We start from the raw sequence: 23,366 nt of genomic DNA, 5'->3' as shown, positions 1-23,366 counted from the left end.
CCTCCTCAGAGTTACAGGTTTACACTGAAAGCTTGAAAGTGTTTGCCTAGGAATGCAGATATAGGACCTGAGCCAATGCCCTTTAAATCAATTGGAATGCCCCCCACCAATTTCAACAGGCTTTGAATTGGGCCCACATACATTCAAGTTAAGATGGTAAAACCCTATGAAAAGTAGAAGAGCAGGTTGACACATTCTACTTTTATTTTGGGTGGTTGGTTGGTTTTCATAAAAAGCAAAGATGCAGGTGAGGCAGGTGGAATACTTGAAACAGTTTCTATTTCAGCAGTTTTCAAATTTTTGAGCTGAGCCCCTCTTTGAGTTTCAATTTTTGGTTGCCTCCCCCAACCCAGACAAAAACAGACATATGCAAAGGCAACCCAGACAAAAACAGACACATGCAAAGGTAAGACTGATGGCCTACTCATACACCTAACAGAGACCTTAACATAGCTTTAATTAAATTATGTACACCTGCAAGTTTCAAATACACAGATACTTACCAATGGCACAGCCAAGGCTTCCTCAGCAGCCGGACTACTTTTACCTTGCAGCCAGACTGCACTGCTAGGGCAGGGCCAATACCTGCCCCTCTGCCCCTGCCCACTCGTGTTTTCAGGGTGGGGCAACTGTCTCTGGGGGTGGAGCCAGTGTTGGATGCAAAGGCTGCCGGGAGCGGAAATCGGCAGCCATGGCAGATGTTGCCATGGACCCACAGGCTGAGCGGCCTGCTGAGGTGAGTCGGGGTGGAGGTGGCACTCCCTCCCCCGCGGAGCCTGGCCCAGGTCCCACCCCGCTTGTCCCCCGCCCAAACGTTCTTCCACACCCCCTAAGGGGGTATGTCCCACAGTTTGAAAACCTCTGCTCTATTTGGATTAAGGAATTTTAAGCCGTAGTATCAGCTTCTAAAACCATAACAGTATGCACAGCTGCCAGCACATGTGGTCTATCAGCAAGTGAAAAGATAAACCCTGTAATTTACACAGGATAAAAGATAGCACATAAGTGTTTAAGCCAACCTGACCTTGCAGTTTGGGGATAACTAATGGATACTGGGAATCATTTTTAATATTGCTCTAAAAACCTAGAAAATAAATGCTCGCCAAAAGCAGCAAGCTGTGCAGCTGAAAAAAATTTACACACAGCAACACAGTACAGATATTAATAAAAATGTGGAGAAACTATAAAGTCCGTTTCCCCCATCTCAATCAATCCCTTATGATTTTACCTGCTAATGGTAGGCTTTTCTCTATGCATTGTAACATGTGCATAGTAACGGGAATTATACCGCCTGTCTCATTTGCAGCTCTGAACAGAATCTCTTTTATACATGTCTCCATAGAGCAGTGTGCTTGTGCTGTCTCCTACTGAATGGAGTCAGAACTTCTCAGCTTTATTCCCTAAACTCTGATACTGCAATAGCTGCATAGATGTTTTTCCTTAAACTGAAGTGGGAGGGGCTACTGATTTTGGAACAGGAAGATCTGGGGTACAATCCTGCTGTCACTAAAGCTTTTTAGTGTGGCAAAAGCAAGCGAAGTAATCACACGTCAAAGTTCTCCCTTGGTCATGGATTTGTTACAATGGAGCTGATGAATTTTTTTTTTTTTTTTTGCCATTTCCACAGAACAGCTTTGTACTTACTAGAAAGCAAACCAGAAGAAAAAAAATCATCTGAAGATAGAAAACCAAATTTGTTGCTGTATTTACATATGAGAATCCAAACTATGGTTTTAATACATTTTTCCAAAGCTTTCAAATGGTCATTTCTTCCAGGTGTGTGTCTGTGTCTCATCTACCCACCCTTAACAAGAATAACCACCTATGTCCAGGTTATGCAACACAGCATAAATAGCAATTCTATATAGGTTCGAGCCAAAGAAGTGCTGAGCACTCAACTCTAACTGAAATCAATGGGAGTGGAAGGTGCTCAACATGTCATGGGAAGAGCTCAGCCCTTCAGATGATCAAACCACACATGAGGTCCTTCAACATTTAGAACACGTAAATGGAAGAAAGGAATAAAAAGGACATTTTTACCAATTAAGCCTTCTGTTTTACTTCTATTCAAGTCTCTGTGCATTTAAAGCATAAGAGTTGTATCACACAGTAATTTACCTCTTACAGTACAATTTATATTAGACACGCTATTTCCTGTATGTAGTTCTGCATTACATTCCCAGTCCAATATATAAACAAACAAACAAGCACTAAAATAGACTGTTCTCTGCACATCTGTCCATGTGCAAGGATTGCATACAAGAGACATGATTTATGTAGATTATACAAATATCACACCAAGTTATGCTACTTTGGTAAACAATGGAACATAATGGCCAAATAAAAACATCCCAAGCATACAGGAACGGACAGGCTCACTTGGCAGGATGAACATACATAATTCACCAAGTATACAGAGTATAGAAACAAGACGGAGTTAAAGGAATTATGAGTTATGAGGAGAGGCTGAGGGAGCTGGGATTGTTTAGCCTGCAGAAGAGAAGAATGAGGGGGGATTTGATAGCTGCTTTCAACTACCTGAAAGGGGGTTCCAAAGAGGATGGCTCTAGACTGTTCTCAATGGTAGCAGATGACAGAACGAGGAGTAATGGTCTCAAGTTGCAGTGGGGGAGGTTTAGATTGGATATTAGGAAAAACTTTTTCACTAAGAGGGTGGTGAAACACTGGAATGCGTTACCTAGGGAGGTGGTAGAATCTCCTTCCTTAGAGGTTTTTAAGGTCAGGCTTGACAAAGCCCTGGCTGGGATGATTTAACTGGGAATTGGTCCTGCTTCGAGCAGGGGGTTGGACTAGATGACCTTCAGGGGTCCCTTCCAACCCTGATATTCTATGATTCTATGAATGCTTAATGCGGTTAAAGAGTGATAACCAAGAGTAACTGGCTTACACTAAAATAAGAAAAAATTAGGCTAACTTCCTACTGATGAGATGCATCAGATAGTGGAAGCTGTTCAACTGTGCGAGTGTCTTGCTGTGGAACTGTATTGGAAAAAAAGCTAGAAAATAGGGAACAATCCTGTGTTGATTCCAAGGTGATGGACTAGATGACCTAATAGGCCCTTCCCCCCCATCTCTGACGTCTATGATACAATAAATGTTTAACCAGAACTGGGGAAAACAGCTAGCACAAAGGATATGATCTTGCATGATTCTAAGCACCCTCAAGCTTCCATGGACTACAGTGAGAAATGAGGCAGCCCAGTACCTTGCAGGATTTGTCCCATCCAGCTCAAAAAAAAATGATTTTGGTACCACATACTATCCTAAATCCACTCCCCTGAATTAAAAATCAATTTATTATATACAGGTATAGATTATAAGGGGGAAGCCTGAACATTACTGCCTGCTCCCCATCCACCCAAGGTGGATACATGGCTATATTTTGCACAGGATTTCCACTAAAATTCTTGCAAAAGTAAACAAATTGTGGCTCAATATGAATCCAGGGAAAACAAGACTTGTCAGAATGCAAAAAGGAAGAGCTCATTTTCAAAACAACATGAGCATATTTTCTCTGAAGTAGAGCTTAATTATTCCAGATTGTAAAACAAGGGCACGTTTGTTCCATCCAAAATTATACTGACCTTGATAATGTTATCAATATAATGCAATCACCACATGGGCACAGCCCTTAACACCGGCCAAAAAAAGGAAACTGTGATACAGACTATCTCCACCTTCGACCTGAACTTTTGAACAGGATTGTACAATTATGAACATTTAGTAAATAAAAGAATGCTGGCATCATATTTCAATAAAAATAGTGTTTCGATCTCCCTTATTACAAAAAGGCTGAGAATCTAGAGCATGACTCTGCCTAATTCATTCAAGAATTTCAAAGCACGGTCCTTGGCACACGCTGAATGCCAGAATAGGCAGTTCCATTATTTATGGTACAAAAAAGCAGCAAGCATAGTGGTTAGAAGTGTTTGCATTAAAGTGCACTGTCATTTTAATACTCTCTTCCTTCTTAAAAAAAAAAATCAAATAAAATGGTCTACAACTACTTGTCCTGACACTTAAAAAAAATAACAGCTGCATATTCCCATAAAATGACTAAAATCAAGTCACATTAGAAGAATTTAATGTTTTTTTTTAAAAAAGGAGCAGATTATTTTAAAAAAAAAGTTCTCCCTGCAGTTCTCTGCATTGTAGGTGGTGTTCAAGAGTAAAATCAAAATGCCAACTAAAATGTTACATGCTTTCCTGTAAGCTTTCAGGTTAACAGCACTTTACAGAAAATACATTCAATTTCACTGCAATAATCAGTCCTCCAGCTGACAACCTTATTGCAAAAAAAGGCATAAATAAACTGGTCCTCCCACCAATCTGTCATCTACACAGTTGCAGGTGTGGATGCTGGTGCAGTTTTTCCATCAGCTCTTCCTCTGTAGGTTCTTCCAAAACATCCCTACAAAGAAAAAAGCATAAGTTGCTTAGGGCAGCAAAGGGGATTTTTCAACATTTTTTTACTGAGATATAACATTCTTATTTCAAGACTGAAGAAGAGAATTACAATTACAACAGGCTGATGCTTCCTAATGATGCATCCACTTCCAAGTGATCCATCCTTCTACACTACAGACGTGTCATAGAAACCAGCAGCTGTTTTCCCATAAGGAGAAGGAAAGCAATTTCCTGCACGCAGTACAACATAACTGAGGTCAATGGATGTGCTTTCCTGAAAAAAAACTTGTCAAATGAGAACATGCTCCCAGTGAAGCCATTGCACATTAAATCTGTACCACAAGTTCTACTTATGCAACACGATCAACTCTCCACCCACAGTCGAACACAAAGCCAAGAATGTGGATTGTTTTACCCTTCCGACCCAGAGTAGTCCATTATTAGCACCTCTTCTCCCAGCATCATATTATGGAATGTTCCAAAAGGTTAGGCTATTAAGCCAGGGCAGGGCAGGCATAGGTAAAGCACTTTCAGGACTGCTCCCGGCTAATAGCTAAAAGATTTGTACTCTTACTCACCAGGCTTGAAGCAAACCCTGTTCCCACCTGGAACGCTGTCTTTGAAAAGGAGATTAGCATCCTTAAAAATAGGCTATTATCCACCTAGTCCTAATGTGACTCACCTGAACATTAATTCCACCGTTGTCTGGTATTCAATTTCTGAGAGAGACTGCCGATGGGAGTGACGGTCCCACTTGTGAATAAAGTTCTGGAATTGGAAGGAGAAAGAAAATAAAAGGCTAGTTTTAGCATCTTTAGACATAACGTTTTATATTTTCCCCGTGGTTTAGTTTTTATAAATCCCCCTAAAGCCCAGAACAGAAATGTTCTCCGAGCCAGTTATACATATATATATATATATATGAGGCACATAATAATAAACCAAAATACCAAATAATAAAAATATTACTTCTGCACTTCACTGAATTAACTTAACACTTCAACACAACGCTTCGAGGTAAATCACTGTTTACGTTTCTGTGCCTGAAACAGGGATGAGTACCTTGCTCATGGTCACACAGTGAGATGGTGGAGGTAAAAATAGAGCAGAGGGACTAAAGGACTCCTGGGTTCTATACACTGTACAAACTGCATTCCCTGATTTAAACATCCACATTTTTAAAATGTCCCTGCTAGCGTTCACCTGCTTAGGTTCCCCCCGGCTGAAAAGCAATTTCTTTGACTTACTTCAAGTTAAAATGTCACAGCTTTATCAAAGAAGGAATGATTTTCTGGCTTGTCTCTTTGCTTGCTTTGATTTACACAATGACAAGAGGTAGATGGACAACTCATGCAGAAACAAAGTTTCCTGCCACACAGTGCCACATCCAAGCCATTACACCAGATCTATGCCCCAAATCCGCAGAAAAAAAGTCAATGGATCTCTCTGCTGGGCTGGTCCCCAAGGGTAGAATACCTTCCCGTACGCTCGCAGATAAGGCTCGGACTTGATGGTGGCACTCCAGAGTCTATTTTGTAGCTATTTAGCCTTCCAGAAAGGATGCAGAGGCAAGTACTGGTAAAGCTGCAAGCTTGTCATGACAATATTTTTATATACTGATTTCAGCACCATCTTTAAAACCTGCTTCATCATCACCATGCTTTAGAGGGCAACCTCTTTAAATCAGGCCAGCCTCTCTGGACTTGGCCTCAGTGCCTCTGCAGGAGTGGAAAATCATGGCACAGCCTCTTCAAACGTGGAATAGCTTTTTCTGGAATCCTATAGAGCCAGCTCTCTCTGCAATGGGCATGGCCACCACAAACCTGCAGCCTAGGTGATTAGTACTAGAGACACACAGTACAGTACAGCACACAGGCAAGTCTGTGGCACTTATATAGTAAATAAGAACACCGTACATTTATACCCTTCAAAGCTGTTTACAAACTGAAATCATTCAGCACCAATAAAATGCAAACCAGCTCTGGGGCAGATAGTGATGACCAACCAGCAAACAGTATATCATACAACAAGGGAGCATGAAAAATGCAGTCCAAAAGACTGTAGGAAAAATACTTACTCTTGCAGTGAGTGCTCTGGAGTCTTTAACATCTACACCAAGTAAGCAGGACCTTGGTTTGTATGACCCCATCCAGAAAATACACCCTCCAGCTTAATACAGTTCTCGTGTGCCAAGGGTGACCAGACATACACAAGAATAGTTGGGACAATTCATGCTAATAATAACTGTTCTCTTTTCATTCCCATTAGAGGATATTGGATGGACAATATTCTCTAAAGTTAATTAAATTATGTCCATAATTACTCTTATCACTAGATGTCCTCTTACACCTGGACAGGCTTTGGATTTATTCCATCACTGAGTGCTCAACTTCACATAATGGCAAAAACTCTACTTCCAATAGATCTGCATAAAAATTCTCACACCTTTCAAGAATCTACAGATAAAACTCATTCCCTTACCTCCAGAAGTAAGGCTACGAACAAATTGACCCAAATGACAGAGGAAATTAGCCACCAGGCTACAAAATAGACCTTTGACCACCTGGAGAAGGAGGATATTAAAAAGACAAAAAATAAAGATGTGTACAATATTATGAGACTAACAATTCCACCTTATAATGAAAATGATTATCCAATGCCTCCATCCCTTAAAAAGCCATGAAAGTTCATAGCTGTGGACTTAAATTTTTCCCTGTGAAAAGCTGCACCATTTTCATAAATAAAACAGTTGTCTGGGAGAAACCATTTGTTAAGTTTGGATCTCAATCAGTTGAGAGATAAATGTACTGTCCTTCATCAGAATCCATCCCCAACCACCCCTCACACAAACACACACTGATATCACATCAATTGCTGAGTCTGAATTCTGAAAATGAAATATGAAGTGAAATCTTGGCTCTACCAAAGTCAATGGCAAATCTACCACGGTATAGTGCATTGTGCTTTAACCAATTGGGACACCAAAGGAAGGGAAAATTAACTTAAAGAAAAATCAAGATTCTTAAACTTTACCTATGTTTATTTAATGCAAATGAAAGATGCTAGACTGACAACACACGAGACTGAACACCTCCGTTTATCCACAGAACTGATACAGCAGTAACACAAGCTTCCCCACAGCGATCTACCAACACATCTCAAGGTTGGCCATGAAGGAGCAAAGGTGGGTGAAGCAAACTCATATGGAGTCCAATCTCCATGGTCAATTCAATTCTGGGTCAAGTCAACTGCCAACAAAGATTCCAAATTATTGCTAAATGTGATGCCCACTGGACATTGGACTGAGACTATGAATTTACATAGACAAATAAACAGCTGTCCATTAAGTGACAAGCTTTGGTTACTAGATACTTGGGTGGATTTGAAGAGACGCAACTCGGGATAGCAGCAGGCAGGCAGTAATTTCATAAGTAATTCCTGTTCCCAGATCATAAGAAGTGAACTCTGTCTATAGTTTCTGCCCATTTACTTTGAAGAACTATGTTGAATAGAACACAGGATAATACCCCCAATGGAGGGTCTCCTTAGGTACCAGTTTTATTACTTACGGACTTGAGTATCTTGAAAATGCATCCAGGAAAACTTGCCAATTGTTCACCACCATGATATCCCAGAGAGTTACTACCGCAGCCTAAGCAACAAGATGAAACAGAGGTTGAGTGGTTATTGCACTAACTGTCACTATTTAGACATCTTCAGAAAACACAGAACATATTCCACTAGCAACCAGACTCACAGCAAAGTCATCAAAGTTGTTTGGCCAATACTCCAACTGCTCATAGGTCCCACACTGCAAGGTGCTGTTACCAGATGTTGCATTGACAACACTACAATGAAATTAGAGTGCAATGTTATTATAACATGCTAGACACTGTTCTATAGGTAGAATGCTTCCATTGAGTTGAGTACCTTCTCACAGGCAGAAAGGGAGCACTAGTTAGAGAGAAAGCAGAAAAGGGGTCTGAAATTTCCAAGATGGGGATGAGCATTCCTGGAGACTCAAAACAGTGATGGGAAGTTGGAAGGATAGAATAGTGAGCAGGGGAAGAAAACCTGCAAGGTTTAAGAGGTTAGTGACAGACTGGAGAGAAAGGAAGAGAAAGATAAGGAGGGAAAATCAAGGGGCTCACAGTAAGAAAGTCAAAGATTCTTGGCCCACCACAAATTAAAAATTATACTATAATAGTGAGGAGCGTACAGAGAGGAGACTGAGGATGGAGGTACTTATCAAAGAGTTCAGGGAGATAAGAACAGAGGTATACAGTGGGGTTTCAAAAACCAAGAGGATCTTTCCAAATACTGAAAATTTAGAGTAAAGACTTACCTGATATTTCCCATAGGAACAACAGCACCTTTAAATAGCCCTATGCCAGTTATAGCAAACGCATAGAAAACCACCTGGAAAGGAATACACATTAACATTAGTCACTAAAATACTCAAAAACTAACTTAGGGTGTTGTAAGGTAAGCTACTCAGAGACCATTCAATGTTAAAAAGGAATACAATCAACTTAAAACTCATGGAGTAACGGAGGTAACGGAATTTGTTTAAAACAATGCCATGGGTTATTAAAAGTGAAAACTTTTAAAGCACACTTATTTTTCACTCTATGCTGTATGCTTTCTTTCTATAGTCCATTCAGTGGGGAATTGTTAAAAAAAACTGATGAAGTCACTTTTCTTTATGAAAAGTTTCACCTTCTGGTTCTCAGTGTGGTGATGGCTGAACTGCAAACACTACAGAGGAGTGGCGGTTAAAAACAATTTCTATTGCGATTTTTAAAAAGTTATGGGAAGATTGCTGTTGGACTTAGGTTTCCTAAAAGCAAGCTTCTACCAAACCTAAGCTATGGCCAAATTTAAATCAGCTATTTATATTTAATCAGAAACCTCTGTAAAAGCACCGCTGTAATTGTGCTAAAGTTAAATTTTCAAAAGTGCTTCAGTGACTTAGGAGCATAATTCCCATTTTGAAAAAGGACCAGCTCCCACTGATTATCAATGAGCACTATGTGCCTTTCGAAAATGGGACTTATGTTTTGAAATCACTCATGTACTTTTGAAAATTTTACCTTATGTCAGGAGTTGCCCTAGAAATAACCTTCAGAGAGTTGTCAACGCTTTACAATTCTTAATGAAGAAAGCATCACTTGCTACTAGGCTGGCTTGAGACAACATGAGCTTTCTAGTAAAAATGCCAGGATAATTTCAGTTCTCATGTTTCTATATTGTTATTTAAAAAGTCCCAGGAAGGAAAAGGATATTATACTTTGAGCTACATACAAGAAGATTTTAAACATGTTGGATCCAGTTGATGCTACACATCCACAGTCTGCCACTAGGTGGGGCATCTGGCTTAGCAATAATAAATCAGTTTTATTCCCTGTAACACCAGCTATGAAATTAACTCTAATATATACAGTAAACACTCAAAAGAGAAACAGGCCAAAAAATAATTAACATGATACTAACAGTATATGTTGCAGACTAACGTTGGAAAAAATAAGTCTCAACTCAACAACAAATGTAATAAGACCTCATCATCCAAGGAGATCAACTGAGCATCCTCAACTCCAACTTAAACAAAAATATTTGAAATTAATGATGGTTGAGGGTGCTCAGCCTATTGCAAGATCGGTCTCAGACTGTAAGCTCCTTAGGGCAGAGACTGCGTGTATCTTTGGCCGAGAGCATGCGAGCTGCTTGCACAATCTAGCGCAACCAGGGACAGCTGCTGGTGAACCTGGTGCCAGCCCCAGTGGGCAGGGCTGGGGACACTACGGCCATGCTGGAGGAGCTGCCCGGGCTGGATGTTGGCTCCTGTGAACCGAGGCCTGACGTGCTGCTGCTTTCGCCGCTGCGGTTCCTGGTAGAGCCCTACAACTCCACAGATATCTGCTTTATATCCACAGATATAAACTTTGTATCTGCGCAGGGCTCTAGTTGGTTAGGGTGGTTTTTAATGTGGATAACGTATATTTTCTTAACCTTCTTCTTGGACATGGCTGAACTGTTTCAGCTGAAACTTAAAAAAAAATTAAAAAGCCTGAGGCAGAAACCCAGGACAGGAAATTTCAGCCTGAATGCTTAAAGTTTTGTAAAGTTATAAGTAACTGAACAGAGGGTCTTATAATGGAAAGTTGCTACCAGCTCCACATATAATAATCAGCTAGTTTGTTGATCCCATAAGGAAGGGTTGCACTGCTAGGGGGCAGGATAAACACTTGGAAGCAAATATCTGATGTGCTGTTTCATGAAAATTAGTCATGTAGTTTCTGCTATTGTTAGTGGGGACAATGCATGTACCTTCGCTGGTTTACTCTGTTGAAAGCGTACCCTAGACTGCAGCATATTATAGAAAGACTGACAATCTCGAATTGTAACTCACCACCAGCAGCCCTGCAAAGGCTCTTAAGTTTTTCACCAGATCCAGCAATGTACTGGCAACCAAAGCCATGAACTAAAACAAAACACAGAATTCTTATCAATATTTTATTATACATTTTTTAAGCCCCACTAATCTCTTGTAACGAAAATGATATAGAATGATGGCAGGCTGGGAAAATGAAGTGCAGTTAAATACTCTGCACTTCTACTACAGCATCTAGTACAGTGAGGTCCTGACTCATGCCTGGGACTCCTAGCTGCTACGATAATATAAATAATAGTGATTTTCATCCACGGATCTCACAGATTAATAGATTCATAGATATTAAGGTCAGAAGGGACCATTATGATCATCTAGTCTGACCTCCTGCACAATGCAGGCCACAGAATCTCTCCCACCCACTCCTGCGGTACCTTACTGTGTAAACTTCACAAGTCAATCCAGCAATGTGGTGTGTTTGGGTAGATCCCAGTTTCTATGTAAACTTCCATTGACTTTAATGGGGCTCCATCCACCTGCAGAATTGTGGTCTAAGTGAACAATACAATAAAAGGCAAGCTAATGTATCACCAAATGTACTTTGCTTGCTGACTGTGACAATTGTAGTTGAGTTTTTAATTATTTATTGATTAGGATTTTTAATGCACTAGTAAATGATCTATACAGTACACTTAGGAAAAGTAATAAAGTTTTAGTAATATGAGACTTCACTGTGGCATTCGGGTATCATATCTTAGCTTGTTCTTTCCCTCCCACCTCCCAGCAGATATTTTTGTGTATATGTGGATTATAAATTGTGCATATTGGTGAAGTTCCACTAGAATCAGATACAATATCGTAGTAAACATATATAGTTAATGCTGTAGCAGCAAGGACAGATTCTTAAAAGCTAAATTGGAGGAAACCCTAGCATATTTTAGAGTCACTTTAGCTTTGTTTATCATCTTCCATAAAATGCGGTTAGGATATTAATGCTGTGACAGTTGAAGGAATAATTGTTGCAAACTCAAAGAATTTAGATGCACAGTTTTTAATGAGTTTGTCTCCATTGACTCTAAATTAGCTTCTCCTTTTTCAGTTGGCAGATCCCTAAACTTGCTGCTATTCTTGTTGTTTTTTAATCTAGTTGCTGTGAAGTTTTGTAGATTTTGTGCAAAGCTCACTTTATATTGGAACATTCGTGATTCTTTCTTTTGTCTAGCTCAAAAGCCACGAGACTCAAGGAAACAATATTAAGCTAAAGCGATTGATATGATCTGTCAGTATAACAACCCTCAGTATGGCATTGATTAGAAACATGCATCCTGAACCTACAAGCACTTGTAACTGTGTGCTGTGCTTGCTCCCTTGACTGTTTCCTTTGCCTTCAGTGAGACTACTGCCAGTAGGAAGCACCGTATTCAGTAGGGTAACTCACTGGCAAAGATGTCACATCCCTCTCTAAGGGCTGGCCACTAGCGGACAACAGCCTAATGCTGTTACCAGCAAGTGGAGTTGTATTCATTTAACTCAAATGACAATGGCTGTACTGTGAGGCTAAAAGTCCCATTTTCAGAACCTGCTGCAGACCCATGCAAGGAGTCACTACATTTCCAGGATCAACCTGTAATCTCCATATGCTCAGTGCTAGATTCAGTGTAGTGTGGTGCTGGGATGTGTTAACGGTACCTCCTCGCATCAGCCTCGCCCTGTGCCCCCAAGTAGCGCTGCTGCTCTCTTCTCTCGTGCTTTTAAATCTACTGTGGATTCCACAGGAGCCCTGCCGGCGAGGGGGCGGAGAGACCACGCTGAATCCAGGCATCCCTCTCAGCGCTGATTAAGCCAGCTCCCAGCCAACACCACCCAGCCTTTGGGCACTGCCGTTCCCCTGTGCACCCCTTTCCCAGTGGGCAGGAAGCTACCTCTGCTTTCCACTGTCACAACATCCCCTTGCCTCGCAGACTTTCCACCTCAACCTCTTCTTGCCCCACTTAGACTTTTTTCCCTCACGGACTCTGTGCTGGGACTGAGTGTAAACCCTCCGATTATAACACATTCTGGCTGCACTTAAAATGCCTGTTTATCAGTCTGATATGTTGTTAAATAGATCGAAACTATGGTTACACAAACAGTCGTGGCTAATGTGTTTTTTAGTCTTGAAAACTGCATGCCTCCCTGTGAAATTTATACTTTTGGGGATGGAGTTAAATGAGTTAAATAAGGGGGGAGGGATAGCTCAGTGGTTTGAGCATTGGCCTGCTAAACCCAGGGTTGTGAGTTCAATCCTTGAGGGGGCCCTTTAGGGATCTGGGGCAAAAATTGGGGACTGGCCCTGCTTTGAGCAGGGGGTTGGACTAGATGATCTCCTGAGGTCCCTTCCAACCCTGATATTCTATTCTATGAATGTCTGAGCTACTGAAGTCCTCTCATCATGGTTTAAAGACTTCAAAGTGCAGAGAATCCTCCAGCAAGTGACCCATGCCCCATGCTACAGAGGAAGGCGAAAAACCCCCAGGGCCTCTTCCAATCTGCCCTGGAGGAAAATTCCTTCCCAACTCCAAATATGGCGATCAGCTGAACCCTGAGCATATGGGCAAGATTCACCAGCCAGATACACAGGAAAGAATTCTCTGTAGTAACTCAGATCCCACCCCATCTAACATCCCATTACAGGCCATTGGGCCTATTTACCATGAATATTTAAAGATCAATTAATTGCCAAAATCATGTTATCCCATCATACCATCTCCTCCATAAATTTATCCAGTTTAATCTTGAAGCCAGAAAGGTCTTTTGTCCCCACTGCTTCCCTTGGAAGGCTATTCCAGAACTTTACTCCTCTGATGGTTAGAAACCTTCCATCTAATTTCAAGTCTAAACTTCCCGATGGCCAGTTTATATCCATTTGTTCTTGTGTCCACATTGGTACTGAGCTTAAATAATTCCTCTCCCTCTCCGGTATTTATCCCTCTGATATAGAGAGCAATCATATCTCCCCTCAACCTTCTTTTGGTTAGGCTAAACAAGCCAAGCTCCTTGAATCTCCTTTCATAAGACAGGTTTTCCATTCCTCAGATCATCCTAGTAACCCTTCTCTGTACCTATTCCAGTTTGAATTCATCCTTCTTAAACCCGGGAGACCAGAACTGCACACAGTATTCCAGATGAGGTCTCACCAGTGCCTTGTATAACGGTACTAACACCTCCTTATCTTTATTGGAAATACCTCGCCTGATGCATCCCAAGACCGTATTAGCTTTTTTCACGGCCATATCACGTTGGCGGCTCATAGTCATCCTGAGGTCAACCAATACTCCAAGGTCCTTCTCCTCCTCCATTACTTCTAATTGATGCGTCCCCAGCTTATAACTAAAATTCTTGTTATTAATCCCTAAATGCATGACCTTACACTTCTCACTATTAAATTTCATCCTATTACTATTACACCAGTTTACAAGGTCATCCAGATCCTCCTGTATGATATCCCAGTCCTTCTCTAAACTGGTAATACCTCCCAGCTTTGTATCATCTGCAAACTTTATTCGTGCACTCCCACTTTTTGTGCCAAGGTCAGTAATAAAAAGATTAAATAAGATTGGTTCCAAAACTGATCACTGAGGAACTCCACTGGTAACCTCCCTCCAACCTGACAGTTCACCTTTCAGTAGGACCCATTTTAGTCTCCCCTTTAACCAATTCCTTATCCACCTTTCAATTTTCATATTGATCCCCATCTTTTCCAATTTAACTAATAATTCCCCATGTGGCACCGTATCAAATGCCTTACTGAAATCTAGGTAAATTAGATCCACTGCGTTTCCTTTGTCTAAAAAAATCTGTTACTTTCTCAAAGAAGGAGATCAGGTTGGTTTGGCACGATCTACATTTTGTAAAACCATGTTGTATTTTGTCCCATTTACCATTGACCTCAATGTCCTTAACTACTTTCTCCTTCAAAATGTTTTCCAAGACCTTGCAGACTACAGATGTCAAACTAACAGGCCTGTAGTTACCCGGATCATGTTTTTTTCCTTTCTTAAAAATGGGAACTATGTTAGCAATTCTCCAGTCATACGGTACAATCTCCACATACTAAGTACAGTTAATGAATGAAGTCATATACTCTTGTGAGGTGGATGCTATTACAATAGTCCTGTCACAGTTTCACAGTGACTGCACCTGTATTCCCCCTCTGTGGTCCTTCCAGGGTATCTACTTAAAGCTTTCAAGCTCCCAGCCATCACCTGTCTTCAGCAGAGACCCTTGTCTTTCTCCCTCCTGACTGGGGGTTCCACAGCTCCTTGGGTTACACTGTGATATCCCCAGCAAACCAGATTGCCTTAACAGGCCAGTATCTGCACTTTGCTTTTTCTCTGAAGTGTACTGCCAGTTATGTTACCACACAGCTCCATCTAAGTAAACACACCTATTCTTAAGGTAAACAGACTACAGAGAAAACATACTGAATCAATAAAAGAACCTATACACATGCGAAAAACCCTACCATAGGTCGCCCCAGCTCCAGCCAAGGGCAGCCACAACTGGGTCCCCCCCATTCCCTTGGACTGGACAGAACAGCCGTTTCTTTAAATGGCTTGGACATGTGATCTCGGCCTTCATTAACAGGTAAATAAGCAGACAAACACCAATTCAGGGCAAAACTTCAAAAGGCTGGGGTTTTGCATAACCAGAGTTGTGGAATTTGCATTAACCTCTCCCTAGCGAATCTGAAGAAAATCCACTTAACATTTATTGTCCCAAAAGTCCACACTTGTCTGGCACATTTTCAATAGTCTTTTGTACTCCCAGGAGTTATACAGGTTACCTCTCCCCCCCACTCCAAAGAGTTTTAGACAATCCCAGCCCAGAATAATACATAAATTTCATAACCAAGGATACTGCAGGAAATTGTCATTTCTGTCAAAATTACAGACTGGGAAACTGAGGCAAACACCTTAAGTGACTTACCCAAAGTCAGACGGTGACCGTAGGTGAGCCAGGAATGGAGCCCACAACTCCCAACTCTTGGTCCCATGTCTAAACCATTAGACCACACTTCCTCACTTTCCAGTTTGCACTTCACCCTGACATTAGCTAAACATTTGTTTTACTGAACTGGGATGCAAGTACAAAATAGTCTCCACAGCAGCTGTCATGCAAAGGCTCCAGGGATCTCCCAGCCTAGGCAGCCAGACAGACCTCACCCAATTCTGAATAGGGTAATGTCTCTCTTGGAACTACCCAAGCCTGCTTTCTTCCCAGGTGCAGTCTACAGTCTGGTACTAGCTCAGCATACCATATGGGTATGACAAGCAACAAGGCTGAGCCAGATTGTTCCCTGGCTGATCTGTCCCTCATATGAACTCACCACTGCTATAAGCAGCTTCACTATTTCCAGGTGTACAGCTCCAAATATTGGCTGTTTTTGCCTTTCTACAGCAGGCTAATTTGCTATGCTCGTTTGTTATTGGCCCAACTTCTGTTGGAGAGAGAAAAGCTTTTGAGCCACACAGAGCTCTTCTTCAGCTCGGAGTACCTTTCCCAGACCTGAAGAGCTCAGTGTGGCTCAAAAGCTAGCCTCTGTCACTGACAGAAGTTGGTCCAACAAAAGAAATTACCTCACCCACCTTGTCTCTCTAATATCCTGGGACCCATACAGCTACAGAGTCACTGCAAGCCAGAAATAAGTAAGATTTGCACTTTTAATGGAAAAATTTCCATATACTGAATCAGCTCTTTGAACCTGAGGTGAAATTGGGCCTGGGTTGTAAGTTAGTAGGGTTCGGTATGAGGATATGGGAAGTAATTTCAGTTACAAGGATCAGTGCACAGGCATTTCACCTTTGCAAATCTGCGTTCAAATCCTGACCTAGACTGCAAGTGAAAACAAAGTGATTGTCTCATCTAGGTTGCTGTTTATATGAACGACAAAATCCCCATACAAGGCCCTCAAACACCAGGTCTGTTAAAGAAATTAGGTGGGGGAGCCAACATAGCACCTAGAAACTATTATAAATTCCTCATTGGAGTTGTATCCACTCAGGTGCTCAAGAGTGGGAACATAAGGCAAAAGGTCACTTATAGGGTACATATACAATGCAGCTGGAATTTCCACCTCGGGTAAACATGTGTGCACTAGCATTCATCCAACTAGTGTGCTAAAAATAGCACTGTGGCCACCGCAACTTGGGTGGCAGCTCGGGCAGCTGCCCTAGTACAGACCGAGGCTCTCTCACAGGACTGTACTTGAGTTACTAGCCCATGCTGCCGCAGCTACACTCAGGTCCAGATTAATCAATGGGCAACTCGGTGAACTTGCAAAGGCCCCCATCTTAGGCAGGGCCCCCGATCGCTGGCATAAAAAGAGTTGGGCGACTGGTGGCTGCGGGTCCACATCCAAACCACCAGATCATTGTATATAGCCCGCCCCCACATCACTCCACATGCTGGAAGGGGACTGAGAGTGAGGAGTTTCCAAGTTGTAAACCCAACTCAGATGCCTCTTCAGTGCAATCAAATCCATCCGCGATGAAAAGGGTTATTATTCTGAGAAGGTTCTAGGAAGTTTTATAATTGGACTAGTCGAGAATTCAGGAAGTGGGAAAAAGCAAGGTACACGCACCTTCATGTTCGGGATAATCCGCAGAAATCTGAATACGATTAGCATATTCACCAGGCGCACCATATCCCACAGAGACAGCAACCCCATTATTTCAGGTCTCCTCCAAAAGACACATGAATAATGCAACAAATTAGAACAACTAGTGACATAAAAAAAAAACCAACAGAGAAGCAACTGATGATAATTTTTTATTTGTTCTTCACAAATTTTGCTCAGCATTTGTGGGTAAATAATTTTTAGCAAAAGGAAGTTCTATTTCATCATGTACAACCTCTTTATAAACCTAATGCTGACAGTTACAGGGCTGAGAATTTACCTGGCAGGAGTCTCAGCCACAGGAAATATTAATGACTGAGGAGGAAGGAGATCCACCGATAGCTGCCATCACTTAAGCTACAATTTTAAATGTGGACATGACATAAAAGCATCTCCAGCTGTTTCAATGTGTATTGAAATGCCTGGTCAACTGATCTTGTTTCTACCAGACAGCCCTTCTCCTGTCTCCTCAAAGGAGATTTGACTTTGTGTAGTTTGAATCCTCTGGATGGAAGTGAAAGAAACAGGTTGGATGCAAGTCCCTTAGGAAACCCGAACCTGCCGAGGAGTATGCTGCATCCATGCTGAGCCCAGCTACTACTAACTCGTGAGGGAGGAGAGAAGCTAGAGTCACGGCACTGCACTTCATTACTGACAGACTGGCAGAATGCTCTACCCAGTTAGATTCCTTTTCTAAAGTCCATGTTAAAAATGTGTGTAGATAGCAAGCAGACCTCATAGGATCTTATAGGATATTTCAATTAAAATACTCCAAGAAACACATTCAAACTCTTCTTCTATTTTCAGTGATAATTCCTTACTCATAAGGATTTCTTTTTATCCTTCCAAGTAGTAACTGACTTTCACAGTTGATGAATGGCAATGAAAAATATGAAGAGTGCTCTGCATATAATAGATCCCAGAGTATGATAGTGCAGTTGCAGAGGGATGTGCATTATTGGCTACTAATACATTAATATAATTGGTTTTGCTGCACTCAGGCTTCAAGCTACACACTAAATTCATACATCCTACCATGCCTTATTGCTTAACTAAAACAGCATTCTGCGCATTACAGGGTCACATTTGAAAACTCAGTGCTAATAATAGTTGGCTTTTACATTGGAACAGTATGTGCTTCTGTTGCTGGGAGGGGAAAAAGGCTACTAGAAAATGGAAAACTCTCCAACAAATAAGTGAAAATTCCAAAGCCATGATTCAAGTAGCAAAGATACTCAATCCAAATCCTACAGCAAGAACTAAGAAATACCAGCACAGAAGGCATATTCTGGAAATATTTTAATACACTTCCAGTTATGTCTACACTGTGATAAAAAACCAGCAGCACCAAGTCTCAGAGCCTTGGTCAGCTGACTCAGGCTCACAGGACTCAGGCTGTGGGGCTATAAAATTGCAGTGTACATGTTCAGGCTCAGGCTGGAGCCAGGGGTCTGAGACCCCCAAGAGCGGCGAGGGTCCCAGAGCCTGGGCTCCACCCTGAGATCGAACATCTACACTGCAATTTTATATTCTCTTACCCCTAGTCAGCTGACCACCTGGGCCAGCCATGGCCACGCCATAGGTTTTTTATTGCAATGTAGATATACCCATGCAGACCCAACAATCAGCTAACACACTGTAACGGACATCTCAAGATTCATTCTGATCCACCTGGGTTGCATTTTCTTTGGGGCAGGGACATTCCTTTCACCTGGTGGCGGGTGGGTGTGTTAGTGCCAAGCACAATAGAGCCTCAGATCCCTGACTTGTGCCTGTGGATGCTATTGCAATACAAATAGGATATCAAATAATTAGCACTGTTAAACGATTAAAAAAATTAATCGCTATTAATTGCACTGTTAAACAATAACGGAATACCATTTATTTAAATATTTTTGGATGTTTTCTACATTTTCAAATATATGGATTTCAATTACAACACAATACAAAGTATACAATGCTCACTTTATATTTATTTTTTTATAACAAGTATCTGTTCTGTAAAAAAACAAAAGGAATAGTATTAGGTGAATTGAAAAATACAAGTACTGTAGTGCAATCACTTTCTCATGAAAGTTGAACTTACAAATGTAGAATTATGTACAAAAAAAACCTACATTCAAATATAAAACAATGTAAATTTTTAGAGCCTGCAAGTCAACTCAGTCCTACTTCTTGTTCAGAAAAATTCTCAGACAAACAAGTTTGTTGACAGCAGGAGATAATGCTGCCCGCTTCTTGTTTACAATGTCATCTGAAAGTGACAACAGGGCATTCTCATGGCACTGCTGTAGCCGACGTCGCAAGATATTTAGGTGCCAGATGTGCTAAAGATTCATATGTCCTTCATGCTTCAACCACCATTCCAGAGGACATGCGTGCATGCTGATAACGGGTTCTGCTCAATAACAATACAAAGCAGAGCGGACCGACGCATGTTCATTTTCACTATTCGAGTCAGATGCCACCAGCAGAAGGTTGATTTTCTTTTTTGGTGGTTCATGTTCTGAAGTTTCCGCATTGGAGTGTTGCTCTTTTAAGACTTCTGAAAGCATGCTCCACACCTCATCCCTCTCAAATTTTGGAAGGCACTTCAGATTCTTAAACCTTGGGTCAAGTGCTGAGTTATCGTTAGAAATCTCACATTGGTACCTTTGTTGCATTTTGTCAAATCTGCAGTGAAAGTGTTCTTAAAATGAATATCATGTGCTGGGTCATCATCTGAGACTGCTATAACATGAAATACATAGCAGAATGCGGCTAAAACAGAGCAGGGGACATACAATTCTCCCCCAAGGAGTTCAGTCACAAATTGAATTAACGCATTTCTTTTTAACAAGTGTCATCAGCATGGAAGCATGTCCTCTGGAATGGTGGCCGAAGCATGAAGGGGCATACGAATGTTTAGCATATCTGGCCCGTAAATACCTTGCAATGCTGACCACAAAAGTGCCATGCAAATGCCTGTTTTCACTTTCTGGTGAAGTAAATAAGAAGAGGGCAGCAGCATCTCCTGTAAATGTAAACAAACATGCTTATCTTAGTGACTGGCTGAACAAGAAGTAGGACTGAGTGGACTTGTAGGCTCTAGAGTTTTATATTGTTTTGGTTTTGAGTGCAGTTATGTAACAAAAAATACCTATCTACATTTGTAAGTTGCCCTTTCACGACAGAGATTACACTACAGTACTTGTATGAGGTGAATTAAAAAATACTATTTCTTTTGTTTATCATTTTTACAGTGCAAATATTTATAATAAAAATATACACTTTGATTTCAATTACAACACAGAATATAATACACATGAAAATGTAGAAAAATATCCAAAATATTTAATAAATTTCAACTGGTAATCTATGGTTTACCAGTGCGATTAAACCTGTGATTAATCGCGATACATTTTTTTTATCACGATTAATTTTTTTGAGTTAATCACGTGAGTTAACTGCAATTAATTGACAGCCCTACAAATAACAATGATGTGCATTCACAAATCAAGGGGCAAAATTAAGCCCAAATTTATCACATGCATTTGTGTGGGAAATTCATTAAATTCAGATTTCAGAGTAACAGCCGTGTTAGTCTGTCTTTGCAAAAAGAAAAGGAGTACTTGTGGCACCTTAGAGACTAACCAATTTATTTGAGCATGAGCTTTAGTGAGCTACAGCTCACTTCATCGGATGCATACCGTGGAAACTGCAGAAGACATTATATACACACAGAGACCATGAAACAATACCCCCTCCCACCCCACTGTCCTGCTGGTAATAGCTTATCTAAAGTGATAATCAAGTTGGGCCATTTCTAGCACAAATCCAGGTTCTCTCACCCTCCGCCCCCCACACACACACACACACACACAAACTCACTCTCCTGCTGGTAATAGCCCATCCAAAGTGACCACTCTCTTCACAATGTGTATGATAATCAAGGTGGGTCATTTCCAGCACAAATCCAGGTTCTCTCACTCCCTCACCATGCTCAAATAAATTGGTTAGTCTCTAAGGTGCCACAAGTACTCCATTAAATTCAGAGAAGCCACTGTACATAGCCTGTTCACAGCTATTAATATTCTTCTGACAGAGTTTATTCAATCATCACGTTTAACTCCGATATGTCATTTGAAAGGCATTCCAAACCAAACAGTTTTTCTAGCTCTGACAGCTAATTACCAGTTACCTAATGCCACTCAAAGACTGCTATACGAAATAAGACTCTGAAAATACCTACACTAAAGTGGGATAAAATTCATATGAAAATTTCTTTTAAAAGTTGGCCCTTCAACTCAGAGGGAAGTAAGTAAGTGCCGGAGTCCATTAAAAATGACTGTCACAATAAGATGGGGACAGACTATTTTTCCAAAAGTAAGTGGAAGCAGATCACAAGTATGACTGTTTAAAGCAAGAGTCAGCTGCAGTAGCATGCAATTTTTAAAGGAGCATCTATGATTTTTTTCTTCTACTTAAGCGAAAAGAGTCACTGAACAGTCTTAGCTCATGAGCCATGAGAAGCAAAGAGCAGTAATTACACCACTGCTTGGTTACTGTGTGCATATATTTTAAAAATCTTTTACTCCAACAGATGAGAGATAAGAGAAATTCTGTATCTACATCAACTTATTTCTACAACAAAAGTCCAACTTAAAGCTACAGTGAAAGTTGTGATAAGAGTCTACACAGTTAGGTTTAACTGTAGCCTGTTACAGAAACAGAACAAGGTTAGCACCAGTTAATGTTTGCACTACATTAAATTTCATTTCATACACTTTTTAGAAAAGCACTAAAAAGGGACACAAGCTATTTCTCCAAATCTACTCTGCTTTCATTCTAAGCCAGCCCTCAAGGTACATATATTCATCCTTCTATCAGAACAGCAGAATAGCTTTTTTAAATTCTGTCAGAGATCTAACAGAACAGTATTCTCCCAATTCTCTGTATTGCCTGACCTCTAGTGACTGCAGAAGTGAATTATTGAAGTTGCTTTTAACAGGTTTGGCACCTTATGCTAGGTAGCGTTGTTTTGGGGTTTTTTTTAGTAGGTCTGGCAAGTTAAGCAGCCATATGTACACAAATACCTAATGTGTATCATGTTTATAAATAGTTGTCCCTGGATACTGTACCAATGAGAGTACATGTGAGCCATGCAATTTTTGACCAGGATCTTTTAAGTCCCAACACCTTATGCTACAATTTTCAGAAGAGCTATAAATGCTTATGAAGAATACATACCAGCCTGGATGAGGAAATCCATACACAGCAAAAGTTGAGACCTCCAAAACCTTTTATTACAAAAGAAAAGAAGCAAAACTGCAGCAACTCTGATGTTTGTTTTGTGAATTAAAGTCTCAAGAACTTTGACCTCAAAAAAAAACTCAAAAAAAACCCTCAAACTTCTTCCAAATGGACAGTGACAGCAGTTTTAGTCAGTAATTTGACTTGCTATAAAGCTAGGTAATTGTCAGTTTCAGCTAGCAGATCACAAAATTACTCCTGCCTCCCCACCCAAGTCCAGTGGTGGGAAGTAAACCTTACTTCTTGTACAGAAATAAGTTAAAGTGCATGCAGGGATTTTGTTTAGGCATAGGACCTAGCAGCAGACAGACCAGCAGTTTCAGAGCTGCAATAATAGATTCAGAGAAACTAATTCTATGGAATCCAAGTTGAAATAGCAAGTTTTAGAATTTAGAATAAATTAGAATTTTTCACCTAATCTTTGAGAATACCATTTGTGAAACAACTTTGAAAATATAAACAAAACAAGGCTTTTACTACTGTTCTACTAAGAGATCTTATAGAGTATTGAGAATTGGAGGTTTTCAGAGGTGCCTAAGAAAGGTGCCCACATTCTATTGTATTTAAATGGAATTTATGCCCCTCAGCTCCCCAGTCTGG

General features: G+C 40.8%; 1 protein-coding gene across 3 annotated transcripts in view; it reads right to left on the bottom strand.

Moving 5' to 3' along the window:
* Window positions 1-2,033: 2,033 nt before the first annotated feature.
* The window catches only part of TPCN2 (two pore segment channel 2), a 58,634-nt gene continuing 37,301 nt past the window's right edge, over window positions 2,034-23,366 (bottom strand). For all 3 annotated transcript variants that reach the window (XM_048854333.2, XM_048854334.2, XM_048854335.2), the window contains 9 exons: window positions 22,704-22,753; window positions 17,439-17,538; window positions 10,838-10,909; window positions 8,774-8,847; window positions 8,186-8,276; window positions 7,998-8,080; window positions 6,910-6,991; window positions 5,111-5,196; window positions 2,034-4,432 (listed from right to left, as the gene is read on the bottom strand). In XM_048854333.2, the coding sequence (XP_048710290.2) occupies window positions 4,354-4,432; window positions 5,111-5,196; window positions 6,910-6,991; window positions 7,998-8,080; window positions 8,186-8,276; window positions 8,774-8,847; window positions 10,838-10,909; window positions 17,439-17,538; window positions 22,704-22,753 (717 nt within the window). In that variant the 3' untranslated portion in view covers window positions 2,034-4,353. The remainder of the gene's footprint in view (window positions 4,433-5,110; window positions 5,197-6,909; window positions 6,992-7,997; window positions 8,081-8,185; window positions 8,277-8,773; window positions 8,848-10,837; window positions 10,910-17,438; window positions 17,539-22,703; window positions 22,754-23,366) is intronic.

The sequence above is a fragment of the Caretta caretta genome, chromosome 6 (genome assembly GCF_965140235.1).
Source record: "Caretta caretta isolate rCarCar2 chromosome 6, rCarCar1.hap1, whole genome shotgun sequence".
NCBI lineage: Eukaryota > Metazoa > Chordata > Testudines > Cheloniidae > Caretta > Caretta caretta.
This window is presented reverse-complemented; position numbering and strand designations above follow the sequence as displayed.